Here is a 15,560-nt window from a genome sequence, read left to right as displayed (position 1 = left end):
CAATGAAATTAATTGAAAACTTAAATTACTTTGTAAAAGTGGTAAGAGAAGGCAAAGAATTCTATGGACATTCAACTGTTATTAAAGAAAAAACATGGAAACTATTCCAACAACATGCTTGTGAAAAATGAAAAGAATAAAAAAAGCCCGAGACATCAAATATGTTGAGATCAAACAATACCCCCAACATCTTTTAATACTGTAAGAATAAAAGAGTCCCTTCTAGTAATATCCAGGGCTAACTGTTTGAAACTGATATTTATGAAATCTAGATTATGGTATACATTGAGTCTGTTTGTTTTCCTGATGTGAGCATCTCCTCTTTGTAGCAAGTCAGTCAGCTCTGTGGCATGAGTCAATAACAGCAATTGGTCAATGAGCTAACCACTTCATTCCAAAAGAAAGGTTTCCTTTCTCAAATACTATAAAGATTAATACTAACACAACTACTTTTTCTTTTTTCTATCAAAACAAAGCAAAAAATAAATTTAAAACATGTCATCACTTCATCACATATACCACAAGAATTACTGATACTAACAATGTGAGTTCTCAAGACAATATTGTTAGGGCAGATCCAAATGCCAATTTGCAGGAATTTGAAAAGACAGAGAAGCATGCTAAAAAGCACCATGAATATGTGATCAGCAAAACTCATACTGAAGGAACCTCCACAGGCCAAATAGTTCAGGTTCCTTTACAGACACAAGGTCCTCACTTTGCCTAGTTTCAATATTTACCAACGTCAGTTATCACAGTTTAAATATTATCAGTCACTCAACAACATGGTTCAAATTTCAGTTACCATGGTATATTAACTATGAATAAGTTGCATGAAGTACAGATTTCATTGCTAGCTCTGCAGTTCACAGATCACTCTGTAAACAAACATCAGAGGTTCATCATGATCAGTAACCAATCATGTCACTTCCTTCAAAGTCTGTCAGTGATGGGTCACTGTGCACAGACAGCAAAGTATGTAGCTGTGCTGCCTCTTTGTCACCTAGTGATAAATATGACATTTAAAAAAAAAAAAACGATAATCAAAAGAAGGACTGGCCAAGAAAGATGAAAGTGAAGCAAAGAAAGGGTGATAATGTTGGAAGTAAAATTCTAATCAAAAATAAGTGAAGTTGGGCAGCCCTGGTGGCTCAGCAGTTTAGCGCTGCCTTCAGCCCAGGGCCTGATCCTAGAGACCCGGGATTGAGTCCCATATCAGGCTCTCTGCATGGAGCCTGCTTCTCCCTCTGCCTATGTCTCTGCCTCTCTCTCTCTCACTGTCTCATAAATAAATAAAATCTTTAAAATAAAATAAAATAAAATAAAATAGTAAAATATAAAATAAATAAAAAATAAAATAAAATAAAATAAAATAAAATAAAATAAAATAAAATAAAATAAAATAAATAAAATAAAAATAAATGAAGTTATAAGGAAATAGCTGACAGTGGGAATGTTTGACACTGGCACCATTCATCAAGATACTCTAGATCTACAGTCAGTGGAACTTAGTGAAGACAAATTTATTAACATAAACAAGGAATGTGGTTGTGATAAAAAGGACAAAGATGTCCCAGAGAAAATGACATTGGCAAAAAACTTGACATTAAAGTGACTCTATGAGAAAGACAAATACTATATGATTTCACTTCCATGTAGAATATAAAAAACAAGTGAACAACAACAAAAAAACAGAAACAGACACATAAATACAGAGAACAAACTCGTAGTTGCCAGATGGAAGGGGGGTAGAAGATGGGCAAAACAGGGGAAAGGGATTAAGAGGTACAAACTTCTAGTTATAAGTAATTCATGAAAATGAAAGTACAGCACAGGAAATATAATCAAAAATATTATATAATGTGTGATGACAGTTGTTGACTATACTTACCATGGTGAACACTGAGTAATGCACAGAACTATCAAATCACTATGTTGTATAACCTGAAACTAATATAATATTGTTTTTTTTTTTTTTTACCTCTTTCCAGAATTGTTTTGTATTTTGAAATATTTATTTTTTTTTTTTTTTTTTTTTATTGGTGTTCAATTTACTAACATACAGAATAACACCCAGTGCCCGTCACCCATTCACTCCCACCCCCCGCCCTCCTCCCCTTCTACCACCCCTAGTTCATTTCCCAGAGTTAGCAGTCTTTATGTTCTGTCTCCCTTTCTGATATTTCCCACACATTTCTTCTCCCTTCCCTTATTTTCCCTTTCACTATTATTTATCTAATATAATATTGTATGTTAACTATATCTCAATAAATAAATAAACTATACCCAAAGGAGAAAGAAGGAAGGGAGAGAGGCAGGAAGGAAAAAAAAAATCTCTGGGAGATATTTTGCAACATGGAAAGAGCAAAGGATACAATGCTGAAAGCTAATCCAAAACTGAAAAGGAGTTTGACAATTCACCACGACATAAAAAGGTACTCACTCCATATCATGTTATGACAAGAAGTACTCTTCAAACTACTCCTGGTAAGTTTTTTTAACACAGAAATAAAACACTTTAATTCTTACTGCCTCTAATGTGTTTCAAATTAGTATACTAAATAAAATTTAATTTTAGTTACTTTTAATCATTTCTCTATACATTTATAACGAACAATAATAGAGTTTTTAATATGTTAACAAAAGTGTTTAAAGGTCACGGAACAAGTGTAATTTTTTTGTCATTAAGACCCCTTCACACACTTCCAGCTTGCACATTTTTATGGTCCAGTACTATCATGCAAAGTATGAACTGTCTATACATCTTAAGGGAAAGAAGTGAGTAAAAGAAAAATCTATAAGAGGTGGGTCCACCAGAGAGGAGAGTGGAAGAACAGAGTGAACAATTACTATTTTTACTTTATACAGCACTATAGTTAAATAGTAAATTTTTCCTTCTCTTCCATGTCTTCCCTCTAAGTCACGAAAAATAAACATGCATTTCTATTAAAATAGAAATGCAGGGGTAGCCCAGGTGGCTCAGCAGTTTAGCACCACCTTCAGCTCAGGACCTGATCCTGGAGACCCAGGATTAAGTCCCACATCGGGTTCCCTGCATGGAGCCTGCTTCTCCTTCTGCCTGTGTCTCTGCCTCTCTCTCTCTCTGTGTCACTCATGAATAAATAAATAACATTTTTTAAAATATATATATATATAAATAAAAATATATATATATAAATGCACTTACCAAGACAATACTAAGTTTATATCTTCATATTTTAATATTGTCTTAAAATCTATATATCCTGAAAAGTCAAAACGAAATGAGTTTCTCTTTGATTTATGTGTAGACTAGCTCCTTAACCCAGTATCAGTTTATAGTAATAAGGGGCATGTTTATTGTGGGGAAGGAAAGGATAAAAACTTTCTCCCCTTATGTTATATGCTATAAGTTGCCTACCTAATAACCACTTCCTCCTTTTCCTTTGATGACAAAACCATTATTTTGTTTAGGAAGATAAAGTGTCCAGCAGCAAGCCATGAGCTTTGTAAGACTGTCATCAGGATAACCCACTCAACCTTCTAAGCTCTCTTGCAACCAAGAATAGCCAAGTGACTGAATTGTGCCCCTTCTCCACTATTTCCCAAAAAAATTAACTAAGGGGAGTCTATAAGGAGACTCTGGAAAACTTTTGCATCCCAGATTTAAAAAGTAACAGATACATCTGGCAATAGTCTCCCCACCCCCATCATCTCGCTTCTTCTCACCTTGAATGCAGATGTGACATCTAAAATTGCAGGAGCCATATTACATCCATAAGGCAAAAGGCATGAGAGAAAGGCCCAAGAGAATTCCAGATATGTTGGCTCTAGCATCACTGGAAACCTAAGCTATAGCCAGCAACCAACCACCTCCAAACTTTTTATTATATGGCAAACAGCCAGGGAGCAGGAAGACAAATATGCATATCCTAACCACAGTCAGGTTTTCTATTGTTTGCCGCCAAAAACATTCCATGGATTAACCATTCTTATTTTAAACTAAGTCAAATGTAAATGTAAATGATCAAAGACTGAGGAAAATAAAAACACTACAATTTAGTGAGGTGGCAAACTATTAAATATTTCTCTTGCTTTAATTTTTAATTCTATTACTATTGTAATGTTGGTACAATTTTTTTTTTTAAAGAAAAGCAAATATCAATACAACAAAATTTTCTAATTGATTTACGTGACTTTCAGGATTAAAAATAATTGACTTATTCTACCATATACTCTTCAAAATAAAGTTTATCTCCTTCAACACTGAGTAACAAAAAATATCAACATCAGGAAAGTTACCAAACACTCTATTCTTATTATATTTACATAACCAACTCATAAGTATATTACATAGCCACAACAAAGAGTAGTCCTGGGCCTTAATCAATGCTGGGCTAACCAAAACTATGCTGAAACTACACACATAGGATAAGGAGAAATAAACTAAATACAGGTTGATTTAGAAAATAGCTATCTGTCCTTTCCTGTCATATCTCTAAAAAATTACTATACTTTCTCTTTAAAAGTATAATTTTCTGCCTCACTGGCTCATTATCTGGTGGTCTTTTCTTTCTGTGAGCATGTTTTATTATCTTTACTACTGAGATAAGGCCTACTAAGGTTATGCACCAAACATCTATAAAACAAAGCCTTTGGCCAGCATCTTTCCTTAGTGACAGGGGCTTAGGTCCCAGGCATTTTTGTAGGCCAGTGTCAAACACAGAGCTCTGTATACATTAAAGCTCATATATTCTGAATATTAAAAATAGTTTTGCTGTCACTTAAGTCATCTAAAATACTCTATTGGAATGATGCCTGAATTCAATCTCTCCATCCACCACTACCTACCCTTCCTTACCAATCCCCCCTTCTCCATTAAAAAGACTCCACCCAGGGTAACTAATTTGGGCAGCAGTTTTCTTTCCCTTCCTCCCTTCCTTTTTCCTTTTCTTTGCTAAGTGACTTCAACGATGAAGGTCACAATGGCAAAGACTATTGTGTCCAACTTAGTCAATAGCCACAATGCACTTGAACATCTACTATCACTTTTGTTCCCCATAACAGCCTTGCTATGGAAGAATATCACAATTTTCATTTAATGATAAGGAAACTAAGCCTTTGTATATTAAATTACTCATTGAATTCACAGACCATAACCGACAATGGTAGAGGCTCTTGACTTCATATCTCTCTCTCTTACTACCCCATGGCAAAACTTCTCAAAAGAGTTTTCTGCATCTTTGTTCTCCCTGATTAACCCATGCCACACAGCTCCACAGTCCCCTATGTCACAGAAACTGTCCTTATCTAGGTCCACAGTCTCCAGGTGCTAAATCCAACGGTCAGTCCTCTGTCCTTGTTAGCCCTTTTCTTAGCAGCACTCCACCCAAGTGATGACTGACTTTGAACCGCTCCTCTCTTGGCTTCCTAGAAACTCTGCTGGTGCTATATCTGTCTCATTGACTGCATCTTCTATCTCCTTTGCTGGGTTTTCCTCTTCCCAACTTGTACATGTTGAACTGGTCCAGGGTTCAATTCTCAGACCTCTATCTTCTCTCACTCCTAAGTGAGTTCACCTAGCTACATGTATTTATATTCCTTTTGATTCCAATAATTTCCAAGTGGGAATCTCCCTTCTGATCTGTCCATAAGCTTCAGATTCATATAACTCAACTCCACAGTTAATCTATATCATGCTTTTCACTGAAAATCTTCCTAACCGATATGAGTGGTTGCTTAAATTTTTCAAAAGTTGAATATTCTCTGGGTAAAGTGGAGAATCATTTAAAAACAAAGAAGACATAACTTAAACATTTTCTTTTTATTTAAAACACAAAGGTTCATTCATTAGCCAATCTTTTTATGTAAGACCAAAGACTTTTTTGAATGCACGCCCACAACCAAATGTTCCGTATCATCTTTCTTACATAAACTACAATGTACTGAATTGTCCCATGATTTCAAGTTTCATTTTATTTAAAATAGAACAAGAACATAAAGATACTAACAACACACCCAGAATGCTTTTAGATTTTTATTTTTCTCAATCTTTTACAGCTGGCTTGCCCATACTTAATTCTATGGCAATTTTTTTTTTTTTCCTATGGCAATTTTTTATAAACCAATTCTATTTTTTCAAGTTAGCTCTAAACAACAGTCATAGTTTTCAAGCCTACAACTTTCTTTTTAAACTCACTATCCATCAGTTTACATGACGCTTAATGAATTATATAATTACAATGATAAAAACAAGCATAATGGGGCTCTTGGTGACATAAAATTCAACTGAGAGGAGCAGAGGAGCATGGTACACTAAAAGGTGGTCTATTAGCTTTAGAGTATTTAGGGTGCTTTTGGCATCAGGTAATATGTCTTATGGTGAAAATGTAAAAGTATTGGTTAATCTGAGTCCACTAAGGGGATATGGGTAAATTTCCACTTCCTACCTCTATCACCATGAAGCCATACCTCCTCTAGCCCTTTTCACCTCAGTAAATGGCAATACTCAGTCACTAAAGCTAAAACCTTTCATTCTTCTCTCTTCCTTACCAATATCTAAGGCAACAATAATACCTGTCTTTCCAGGAAGTCTCAAAAGAAACCCCTGATATATTCACTTCTCTCCAATTTCATCCCTATCAGTCCACACTGTCAACATCTTCTAACTGTAGTAACTTCCTAATTAGTCTCTTCACTTCTATTCTTGCCCCCACCCTCAATCTATACCACATAAAACAGTCCAAGACAATCTGTAAAATGTGAATAAGACAGCACCACTTCTCTACTTTTAACTCTTCAACGGCGACTCATTCATAAAATAAAACTGAAACTCCTTGCCATGGTCTACCTAGCTACATCTCCAGCACCTAGCTATTTCTCCAGCTTCATTTCACACCATTCTCCTCTTGCATTCTGCTTTAGGCACACTGGCCCTCTTCTCCATTCCTCCAATATGCTAACTCCCCACCAGCGACACTGCACATGAACTACATAGAGTGAGTTCTACTGACTGGAATGAGTTCTACTGACTCTTCATAAAACTCATTTCATATTTTTCAAATGTTACATTCTCAAAGAGATCTGTGATGACTACTCTAACTAAAGGAGTCCTCCTTTGAGTCTCTCTTGTATCTCTCATATCCAAATTACTCTGTATCACATTATCTTGTGTTTGTGGAGGGGAGGGGGGGAATGGAAGGGTTCCTTCATAACAGTTACTAAACATGGTACCTAGCTTACTTAATTATATACTTATACATTTCTGTTTCTAGCCAATAAAATGTAAAGTTTCATTATTGCATGAATTTCCTCCACCTAGTTCACCATTGCTTTTCTTACTACCCAACTCAGTACCAAGAGTAACTGCTTAATAAATATTTTCTGTAGAAAACAATGAATCTTCTGAATAAGACCAGCTTAATTAATTCTCTAAGAAATCAACTGGTATTTCTCTGCATAAAAATCCGAAACTGATGTCAAAAAAAAAAAAAATCTGTATAAGAATGTTCAGAGTAGTTTTATTCACAATAGTTAAAATCTGGAAACAAACCAAATACCCAACAATGGGAGAATGGGAAAAACAAATTACAGTATATTCATACAAGGGAATATCGATTTCTTAATAAATAAAAAAGAATGAGCCAGTGATAAATGTCTCAAAAGCACTTTGTGAAAGCAATCAAACAGAAAAAAGTACCTTCTATATTATTTCAACTATATAAAATTTAAGACCAATACAAAACATCTATGAGCAGCAGTTGCCTGAAGAGGGTGGAGACTGGCTGGAAGGAAGCACAAAAGAACTAGAAATGTTCTATATCTTGACAGGCATGTGGGTTACATGGGTATACACATTTATAAAAAATTAAATTGCTCACTGCATACAAATTTTATCACAATTTTTTAAAAGGTAAAAAGTCTTAAATTTAGTCACTCAGATATCACATGGGATACAAAAATCCAAGAAATGGAACAACACTACTATTCACTTTCACCAAGATCTATTTCAATGACCTCCTAATTTCTTACGCTTTTCTGGCAGAAAAATGAAAAGATTTAGACCAAAATGTTTAATTGTTCCTTGTAGCAACATACTGGGAAAATACATATCAGTAAGAAAGATAATTTATTATGCATTTATATAGAGTAAATGATATAAAACTATAACAGAAAGCAATAAAACAATGTATGAGCAATTATAGAAGGAATAACCAATAAAGAACATTAATGAGATGTCAAAGTACATCAAATGACTGTGATGTGAGACACCCATCATGAATTGTGTGCTAACAGACCCCCAAGCCACAGGCTGAACAAGAATGTTGTGGTTTTCAAATTCTTTCTACCCCTCAGAACACTTAAGAAATGTGACACATGGACTCATGATGCCATACTAATGCGTAAAATGCAAACAAAGAATGCAAAAGAATAAGAAACAGACATGTAATTAGAATGTAAAAATATCTACATGAATCCAATATACACATTTCCTTATAAGACACTCTACCCTCTACACAGCCATGTTAAAAATCACTGTCTAGAGCAACAAGAACCAAAACAGTAGACATGGGCCACATGTAGCTACTGAGCACTTAAAATGTGGCAAGAGTGATGAGAAACTGAATTTTTTATTTTACGAAATGTTAAATAATTTAAATTTAAAATATATCCAATTATTAGAAAGTTTTAAGTATGTTTGGCATAACTTGTTATGCAAACCTATTTTTGAACTGTTAATTTTATTAAATATAAGTATAAACCAAATATTTCCAATGAAAACTTAGTATAATTGAAATGTGCTAGAAGTATAAAATATACACTAGTTTTGAAGACATAATACAAAAAGGAAAAAAGAAAGCTCAACAGCTCACTAATAATTTTTTCATTGGTTACACTTCTGAAGGGATATTTTGAATTCATTGGTTTAAATAAAGTGTTAAAATTAATTTTACCTGTTTCTTTTACATTTTTTTTTAAATGTAGCTACTGGAAAACTTAGAAATACATATGTGGCATCCATTGTATTTCTACAAGAAAGTACCATTTTAAAGCTTACATGTCTAATTGCAGATTATAGGTATCATTATGATACATTAATGATTATTTCAAACACCTCCTGACCTTTTCACTTGATTGTCTTCTTTTCTTTAGTTGAATGAAATCTGTTTCCACCCTTTCTGCCAGCTCTAGTTTCCTCTTGTTTCTTTTAAATGCAGCTAAACTGAATCCTATAAAAGAAACATTAAAAATAAAATTTGAGAAATATTAGGACAATGGGGTAATGAAATATCCTAAGGAGCCTTCTTTAAGAATGTTGCATAAAGGGTTAAAAGAAAGTTTTTTCCAATGTACACAGAGGTGGTAGGAGAATAAGAGAAATAACCAAAGGTTAAAGAAGTATGAAAAAGATTAAATCCAGATAGACAAATGAGTCCTGAAGGTAGAGGTAGATGGTATCTAGAGGTATCTGTTAATGCATGCTACTGCCAACTTTGGTTTTGAAGTTCTCTGTGCATAAAGGAATGAAATCTGGGGACAATGCAGCACGAGAAAACATATTAGAGATTTTCCACCAAAAAAAAGTAAGGAATCTCAAGGAGTAATATGCCCAGTGAAAGGGAAAACTAATACACAAAGAAACAGGAAACCTTCAAGTTTCAGCAGTGGCTATATATGTAAAGGAGAAAAAGGTTCACTAAAAATTTATGAATGAAAAGTAAATTCAGACAAGTTTAGAGGAGAATTCTTATTATCTGTGTGGTCTGAACACACATACACATACATGCACAAATGATCTTTCTGTTGCAGAGCTTCAAAAACCCATCAAAAATGACTACAAATACTCCCTGGAAAAACACATCTTAACTTACCAGACCTCAGAGAATTCCTATGTTCCAAATAACATGAGCCCATAGTTAAAAAAAAAAAAAAAATTTTTTTTACAAGATACAGGAGAAATGAACCACCAAAAATAACAGACTAACAGCCAGGCAAATATGAGAAAGCATAATATGACCTACAAAAGCCTCAGATATTGGAATAGTCAGACATAGAATATAAAATATGTTTATGCTCACAGAAAGTTTTTTTAAGTTACTGAAAATACAATTAAGATACAAAAAAATGATGAAATGACCAGGCACGCTTAAAAAAGAATAAAGTGGAGCTTCTAAAAATAAAAAATAATTAAAAATTTTAAACTTCACATACAGATTTCAAAGCCAATTAGATTCAGCTGAAAAAAGAGAAATTATAAACTAGAATATAATGCTAAAGAGATTATCAAAGTATCTGAAAATGGCAAACTAAATTATTCAGAGTAATTCTCTTATTGAATTTACTAAAAATGTTGGATGAAATGTGAAGACACAATACCTTTAAAACATTAAAAACCTTAAAAAAGTACCAAATCAATTCTGCAGGTAAACTAAGAACTAATGCTATTATTATTGCACTGTGAACATTTGCCAACCCTAGCACATGAGTTTGGTTAAATGGCATCAAAGAGAGTCAGGCTCAGAGCCCATTAAAGGTGGGAATTTCAAAAGACACACCTCCCACAATAAGCTGGTGATTGAAAGGGATAATGCTCTTACAATAGAGCATATTCAGAACTATAAAAATCTGCTCCTACCTTCTACTGCAACACCAAGTATATTCAAGCCAGATTGGGGGGGGGGGGGAGTGAATAAGGAGGAGGAAGAAGACGAGGATAAGAGGACTTAGAAAAAACCTGAGAGGAGGGGCAAGATGGCAGAAAAGTAGGAGTCCTCAACTCATCTGGTCCCACAAACTTACCTAGATAACTTTCAAAACATCTTGAAAAACTACGAATTTGACCGGATATTTAAAAAGAGAACAGCTGGAATGCTACACAGAGAAAAGTTTTCACTTCTAACAAGGTAGGAAGGTGAAAAAAAATAAAAAAGAATAAAGTGGGGGAGGAGAACCGTGACTAGCAGGGCTAAAGCAGAGAGGTGAAAACCTCTGGGCCATGAAAGCCCAGCCCTGGAGAAGCCGGAAATTTTAAGATCTGCATTAGAGTTTTCAATGGTGGAAAGGTGCTTGGCAGGGAAATTGGGCAGAATCACAGGAGGCATGGTGAAGCCTCAAGATTCCCGGAGTCACTATAAGAGGAGGGGCACCCAGTGGAAAAGCGCACGGCAAACTGCAGTAGGTGGAAGCAGGGAGGGCACAGGACAGCGAGAACTCTCCTGCCACTGGGTGCAGCACAGGCTGTGTAGATCAGTGTACCTGCGTCTGCCCCCAGGAGCACCTAGGCCAGTGTGCACTGGGAGACTGTGATTAGTTACTTCCAGGGAGCTGACTTCAGAGCTGGAAATCTGGCCACCACCATTGTTCTCTTTCTGCTTTGTTTCACCTTGTGCTTGGGAGAGGCAAGGCCTTGAGGGAACAAAGGCCTCACAGAATAAACAGCTCAGACTCAGCCCAGCACCTGGAAAGGGGTGGGGCATCCCGCCCAGGCACAGACACCTGAGAATCAGCACAGCAGACAGACCCCTCCCCCAGAAGAACTGCTGGAAGTACAAGGGAAAAGCAAGTTTACTGAACAAGCAGCACTGAAAAGCTCCAGGACTGAGGGAAAATAGTATATAAAACTAGAGGGTCTTTTTTTTTTCTTTATCCATTACAACTCCTTTTTTATATCAGACTTAAAATTTCCAATATTTTTTCTTTTCCCACCTTAAATACAATATTTTACCAACTCTTCATTCTTAACTTTTTTCCTTTTTGACTTTCATATTTCTACAATTACATGTCTTAGATATATTTTTCACTTCTGGATTCCCTTCAACGTACTCAATTTAATTTTGGTAGATATACAAGATATGGGTATTTGTTTTTTGTTTTTTCTAACTCATTTTGTTTTATAATGGTGGAAGTTAGTACCTTCTAACACACGACCAAAATATACCAAGAACCAAGTGGAACACACTGTTGGTTCATTCTGTGAGATTATATTCGTTCTTCCTTTCCATTCTGCCCCCCTCTTTTATCGTGTTTATGTTTTTGTGGTCAGCGTTGGGTCTTTCTATAAGTATTGTTGTTTTATATAAACTTAGGATTGAGCATTTTCTAATATACAGAACAAAATACACTCAGAACCAAGAAGATCACCCTCTAGGAACCATCAGATAGACTACATTCTCTCTCCACTACCACTTCCTCACCATGACCACCACCCCCCAGCCCCCATTTTTTTCTCTTTTCTTTACTTTTTTTTTTTTTCTTTTCTTCTCTTTCTTTTTGGTTTTTGGCCTTTTCTTTTTACTACTTTGTTTTAAAGACTGTTCTTCACTTTAGTGGTCCTTTTGTTTTATTTTGTTCTGTTCTTCTTTTTCTTTTATTTTCAGGTCTCTGACCTCTTTGGAATCGTTTAGGGTATATTTTACTTAGGTCAGTGTTGATATTTTTGACTCAGCCCGCTAATACAGCCACTCTGTACTGGACAAAATGACTAGAAGGAATCATTCACCACAGAAGAAAGAACTGAAAACAATACACTCTGCCACAAAGCTAATAGAATATGGATTTAAATACGATGTCAGAAATTCAATTCAGAAGCACAATTATAAAGCTACTGGTGGCTCTGGAAAAAAAGTATACATGACTCTGAGACTTCCTTTCTACAGAATCGAGATGTAATTAGGCTGAAATTAAAAACAGATCAAATGAGATGCAATCCAAACTGGATGCTCTAACTGCTACGGTTAATGAGGTGGAAGAGAGAGTGAGTAACATAGAAGACAAGTTGATGACAAGGAAGGAAGCTGAGGAAAAAGAGAAAAACAATTAAGAGACCATGAGGAAAGGCTTAGGGAAATAAATGATAGCTTAAGAAGGAAGAATATACATCTAATTGGGATTCCAGACGAGGCTGAGAGAGAAAGAGGACCACAGAGTATATTTCAACAAATCATAACTGAGAACTTCCCAAATCTGGGGGAAGGAAATAGGCATTCATATTCAAGAGATACAGAGGACCCCCGCAAAAATCAATAAAAACTCTTAAAACACCTCATCATTTAATAGTGAAACTTGCAAATTTCAAATATAAAGACAAAATTCTTAAAGCAATTGGAGACAAGAGATTCCTAACTTATATGGGGAGAAATATCAGATTAACAGCAGACCACCGGGCATCATATATACAGGCTACTAAATGAGAAGAACATGCAGCCAAGAATAGTTTATCCAGCAAGGCTCTCATTCAGAATTGAAGGAAAGATAAAGAGCTTCCACGATAGGCAGAAACTGAAAGATTATGTGCCCACCAAATTGGCTCTGCAAGAAATATTAATGGGGACCCTATAATAGAGGGTGCCCAAAGAAACAATCCACAGAAACAGAGACTGAATAGGTAATACGATGACCCATCTATATGCTCTCTACAAGAGATTCATTTGAGACCTAAGGACACCTCCAGCCTGAAAAGGAAGAGGTGAAGAACCACTTACCATTCAAATGGTCCTCAAAAGAAAGCTGGGATGGCAATCCTCATATCACATAAATTAGAGTTTATACCAAAGACTGTAGTAAGAGATGAAGAGGGATTATATCATTCTTAAAGGGTCTATCCAACAAGAAGACCTAAAAATCATGAATATTTATGCCCCTAATGTGGGAGCCGCCAAGTATATCAATCAATTAACCAAAGTAGAGGGGGATCCCTGGGTGGCTCAGCGGTTGAGTGCCTGTCTTTGGCCCAGGGCATGATCCTGGAGACCCAGGATCGAGTCCCATGTCGAGCTCCCTGCGTGGAGCCTGCTTCTCCCTCTGCCTATGTCTCTGCCTCTCGCTCTGTGTGTGTGTGTGTGTGTGTGTGTGTGTGTGTGTCTCATGAATAAATAAATAAAATCTTAAAAAAAAATAACCAAAGTAGAGCAATACTTAATAATATACTAATAGGAGGAGACTTCAACACAGCACACTCAGCAAATGACATCTATTCTAAGCAGAACAACACCAAAGAAACAAGGGCCTTAAATGATACACTGGACCAAATAGATTTTTCACATACATATACAGAACTTCCCATCCAAATGTAACTGAATACACATTCTTCTCAAGTGTACATGGAACTTTCTCCAGAATAGACCGCATACTGGGTCAGATCAGGTCTCAACCGATACCAAAAAATTGGGATTGTCCCCTGCGTATTTTCAGGCCACAATGCTTTGAAACCAGAATTCAATCACAAGAAATGTGGAAGAAACTCAAACACATGGAGGTTAAAGAGCATCCTACTAAAAGATGAATGGGTCAGCCAAGAAATTAAAGAAGAATTAATTTAAAAGATTCATGGAAACGATGAAAATGAAGATACAACCATTCAAAATCTTTGGGATACAGCAAAAGTAGTCTAAGCAGAAAATACATCACAATACAAGCCTCCCTCAAAAACTTGAAAAAAAAAAAACACAAATACACAAGCTAACCTCTCACCTAAAGGAACTGGATAAAGAACAACAAATAGAGCCTACACCAAGCAGGAGAAGAGAGAGAATAAAGATTCGAGCAGAACTTCATGAAATAGAGACCAGAAGAACTGTAGAACAGATCAACAAAACCAAGAGCTGGTTCTTTGAATGAATTAATAAGATAGATAAACCCCTAGCCAGACTCAAATTAATAGAATCATGAATGAAAGAGGAGATATCACAACCAATACCAAGGAAATGCAAACTGCTTTAAAAATGTGTTATGAGCAGCTATATACCAACAAATTAGGCAATATAGAAGAAACGGATGCATTTCTGGAAAACCACAAATTACCAAAACTGGAACAAGAAGGAATAGAAAACCTGCACAGGCAAATAACCAGCAAAGAAACTGAAGCAGTCATCAAAAACCTCCCAAGACACAAAAGTCCAGGGCCAGATGGCTTCCCAGGAGAATTCTATCAAACCGTTAAAGAAGAAATACCTATACTACTAAAGCTGTTCCAAAGGATAGAAAGGGACGGAATAGTTCCAAACTCATTATGTGAGGCCAGCATTACCTTAATTCCAAAACCAAAGACTCCACCAAAAAGGAGAATTATAGACCAATATTCCTGAAGAACACAGATGCAAAAATTATCAACAAGACACTAGCCAGTAGGATCCAAGAGTACATTAAGAAGGTGATTCACCATGACCAAATGGGATTTATCCCCAGGAGGCAAGGTGCTTCAACACTTGTGAAACAGTCTACGTGATGGATCACATCAACAAGAGAAAAAACAAGAACCATTTGATCCTCTCAAAGGATGCCGGAAAATCATTTGACAAATACAGCATCCATTCCTGATCAAAACTCTTCAGAGTGTAGGGATAGAGGGGACATTCCTCAGTATCTTAAAAGCCATCTATGAAAAGCCCACAGTAAATATCATTCTCAATAGGGAAACACTGAGAGCCTTTCCCCTAAGATCAGGAACACAATAGGGATGTCTATTCTCACCGCTGTTATTCAACATAGTACTAGAAGTCCTAGCCTCAGCAACCAGACAACAAAAAGAAATAAAGGCATTCAAATTACCAAAGAAGTCAAACTCTCCCTCTTTGCAGACGACA

At 35.8% G+C, this 15,560-nt stretch overlaps 1 protein-coding gene across 7 annotated transcripts in view; it reads right to left on the bottom strand.

Annotated features, from left to right (window-relative positions):
- Positions 1–15,560, bottom strand: part of TASP1 (taspase 1) — a 313,757-nt gene that overhangs the window by 227,726 nt on the left and 70,471 nt on the right. For all 7 annotated transcript variants that reach the window (XR_005377556.1, XR_005377557.1, XM_038571594.1 and 4 more), the window contains one exon: positions 9,103–9,209. Coding sequence is in view for 5 of the 7 variants with exons in the window: in XM_038571594.1 (XP_038427522.1) it covers positions 9,103–9,209 (107 nt within the window). In the remaining 2 variants the exon portion in view is untranslated. The remainder of the gene's footprint in view (positions 1–9,102; positions 9,210–15,560) is intronic.

Source organism: Canis lupus, chromosome 24 (assembly GCF_011100685.1).
Source record: "Canis lupus familiaris isolate Mischka breed German Shepherd chromosome 24, alternate assembly UU_Cfam_GSD_1.0, whole genome shotgun sequence".
In the NCBI taxonomy this organism is placed as follows: domain Eukaryota; kingdom Metazoa; phylum Chordata; class Mammalia; order Carnivora; family Canidae; genus Canis; species Canis lupus.
This window is presented reverse-complemented; position numbering and strand designations above follow the sequence as displayed.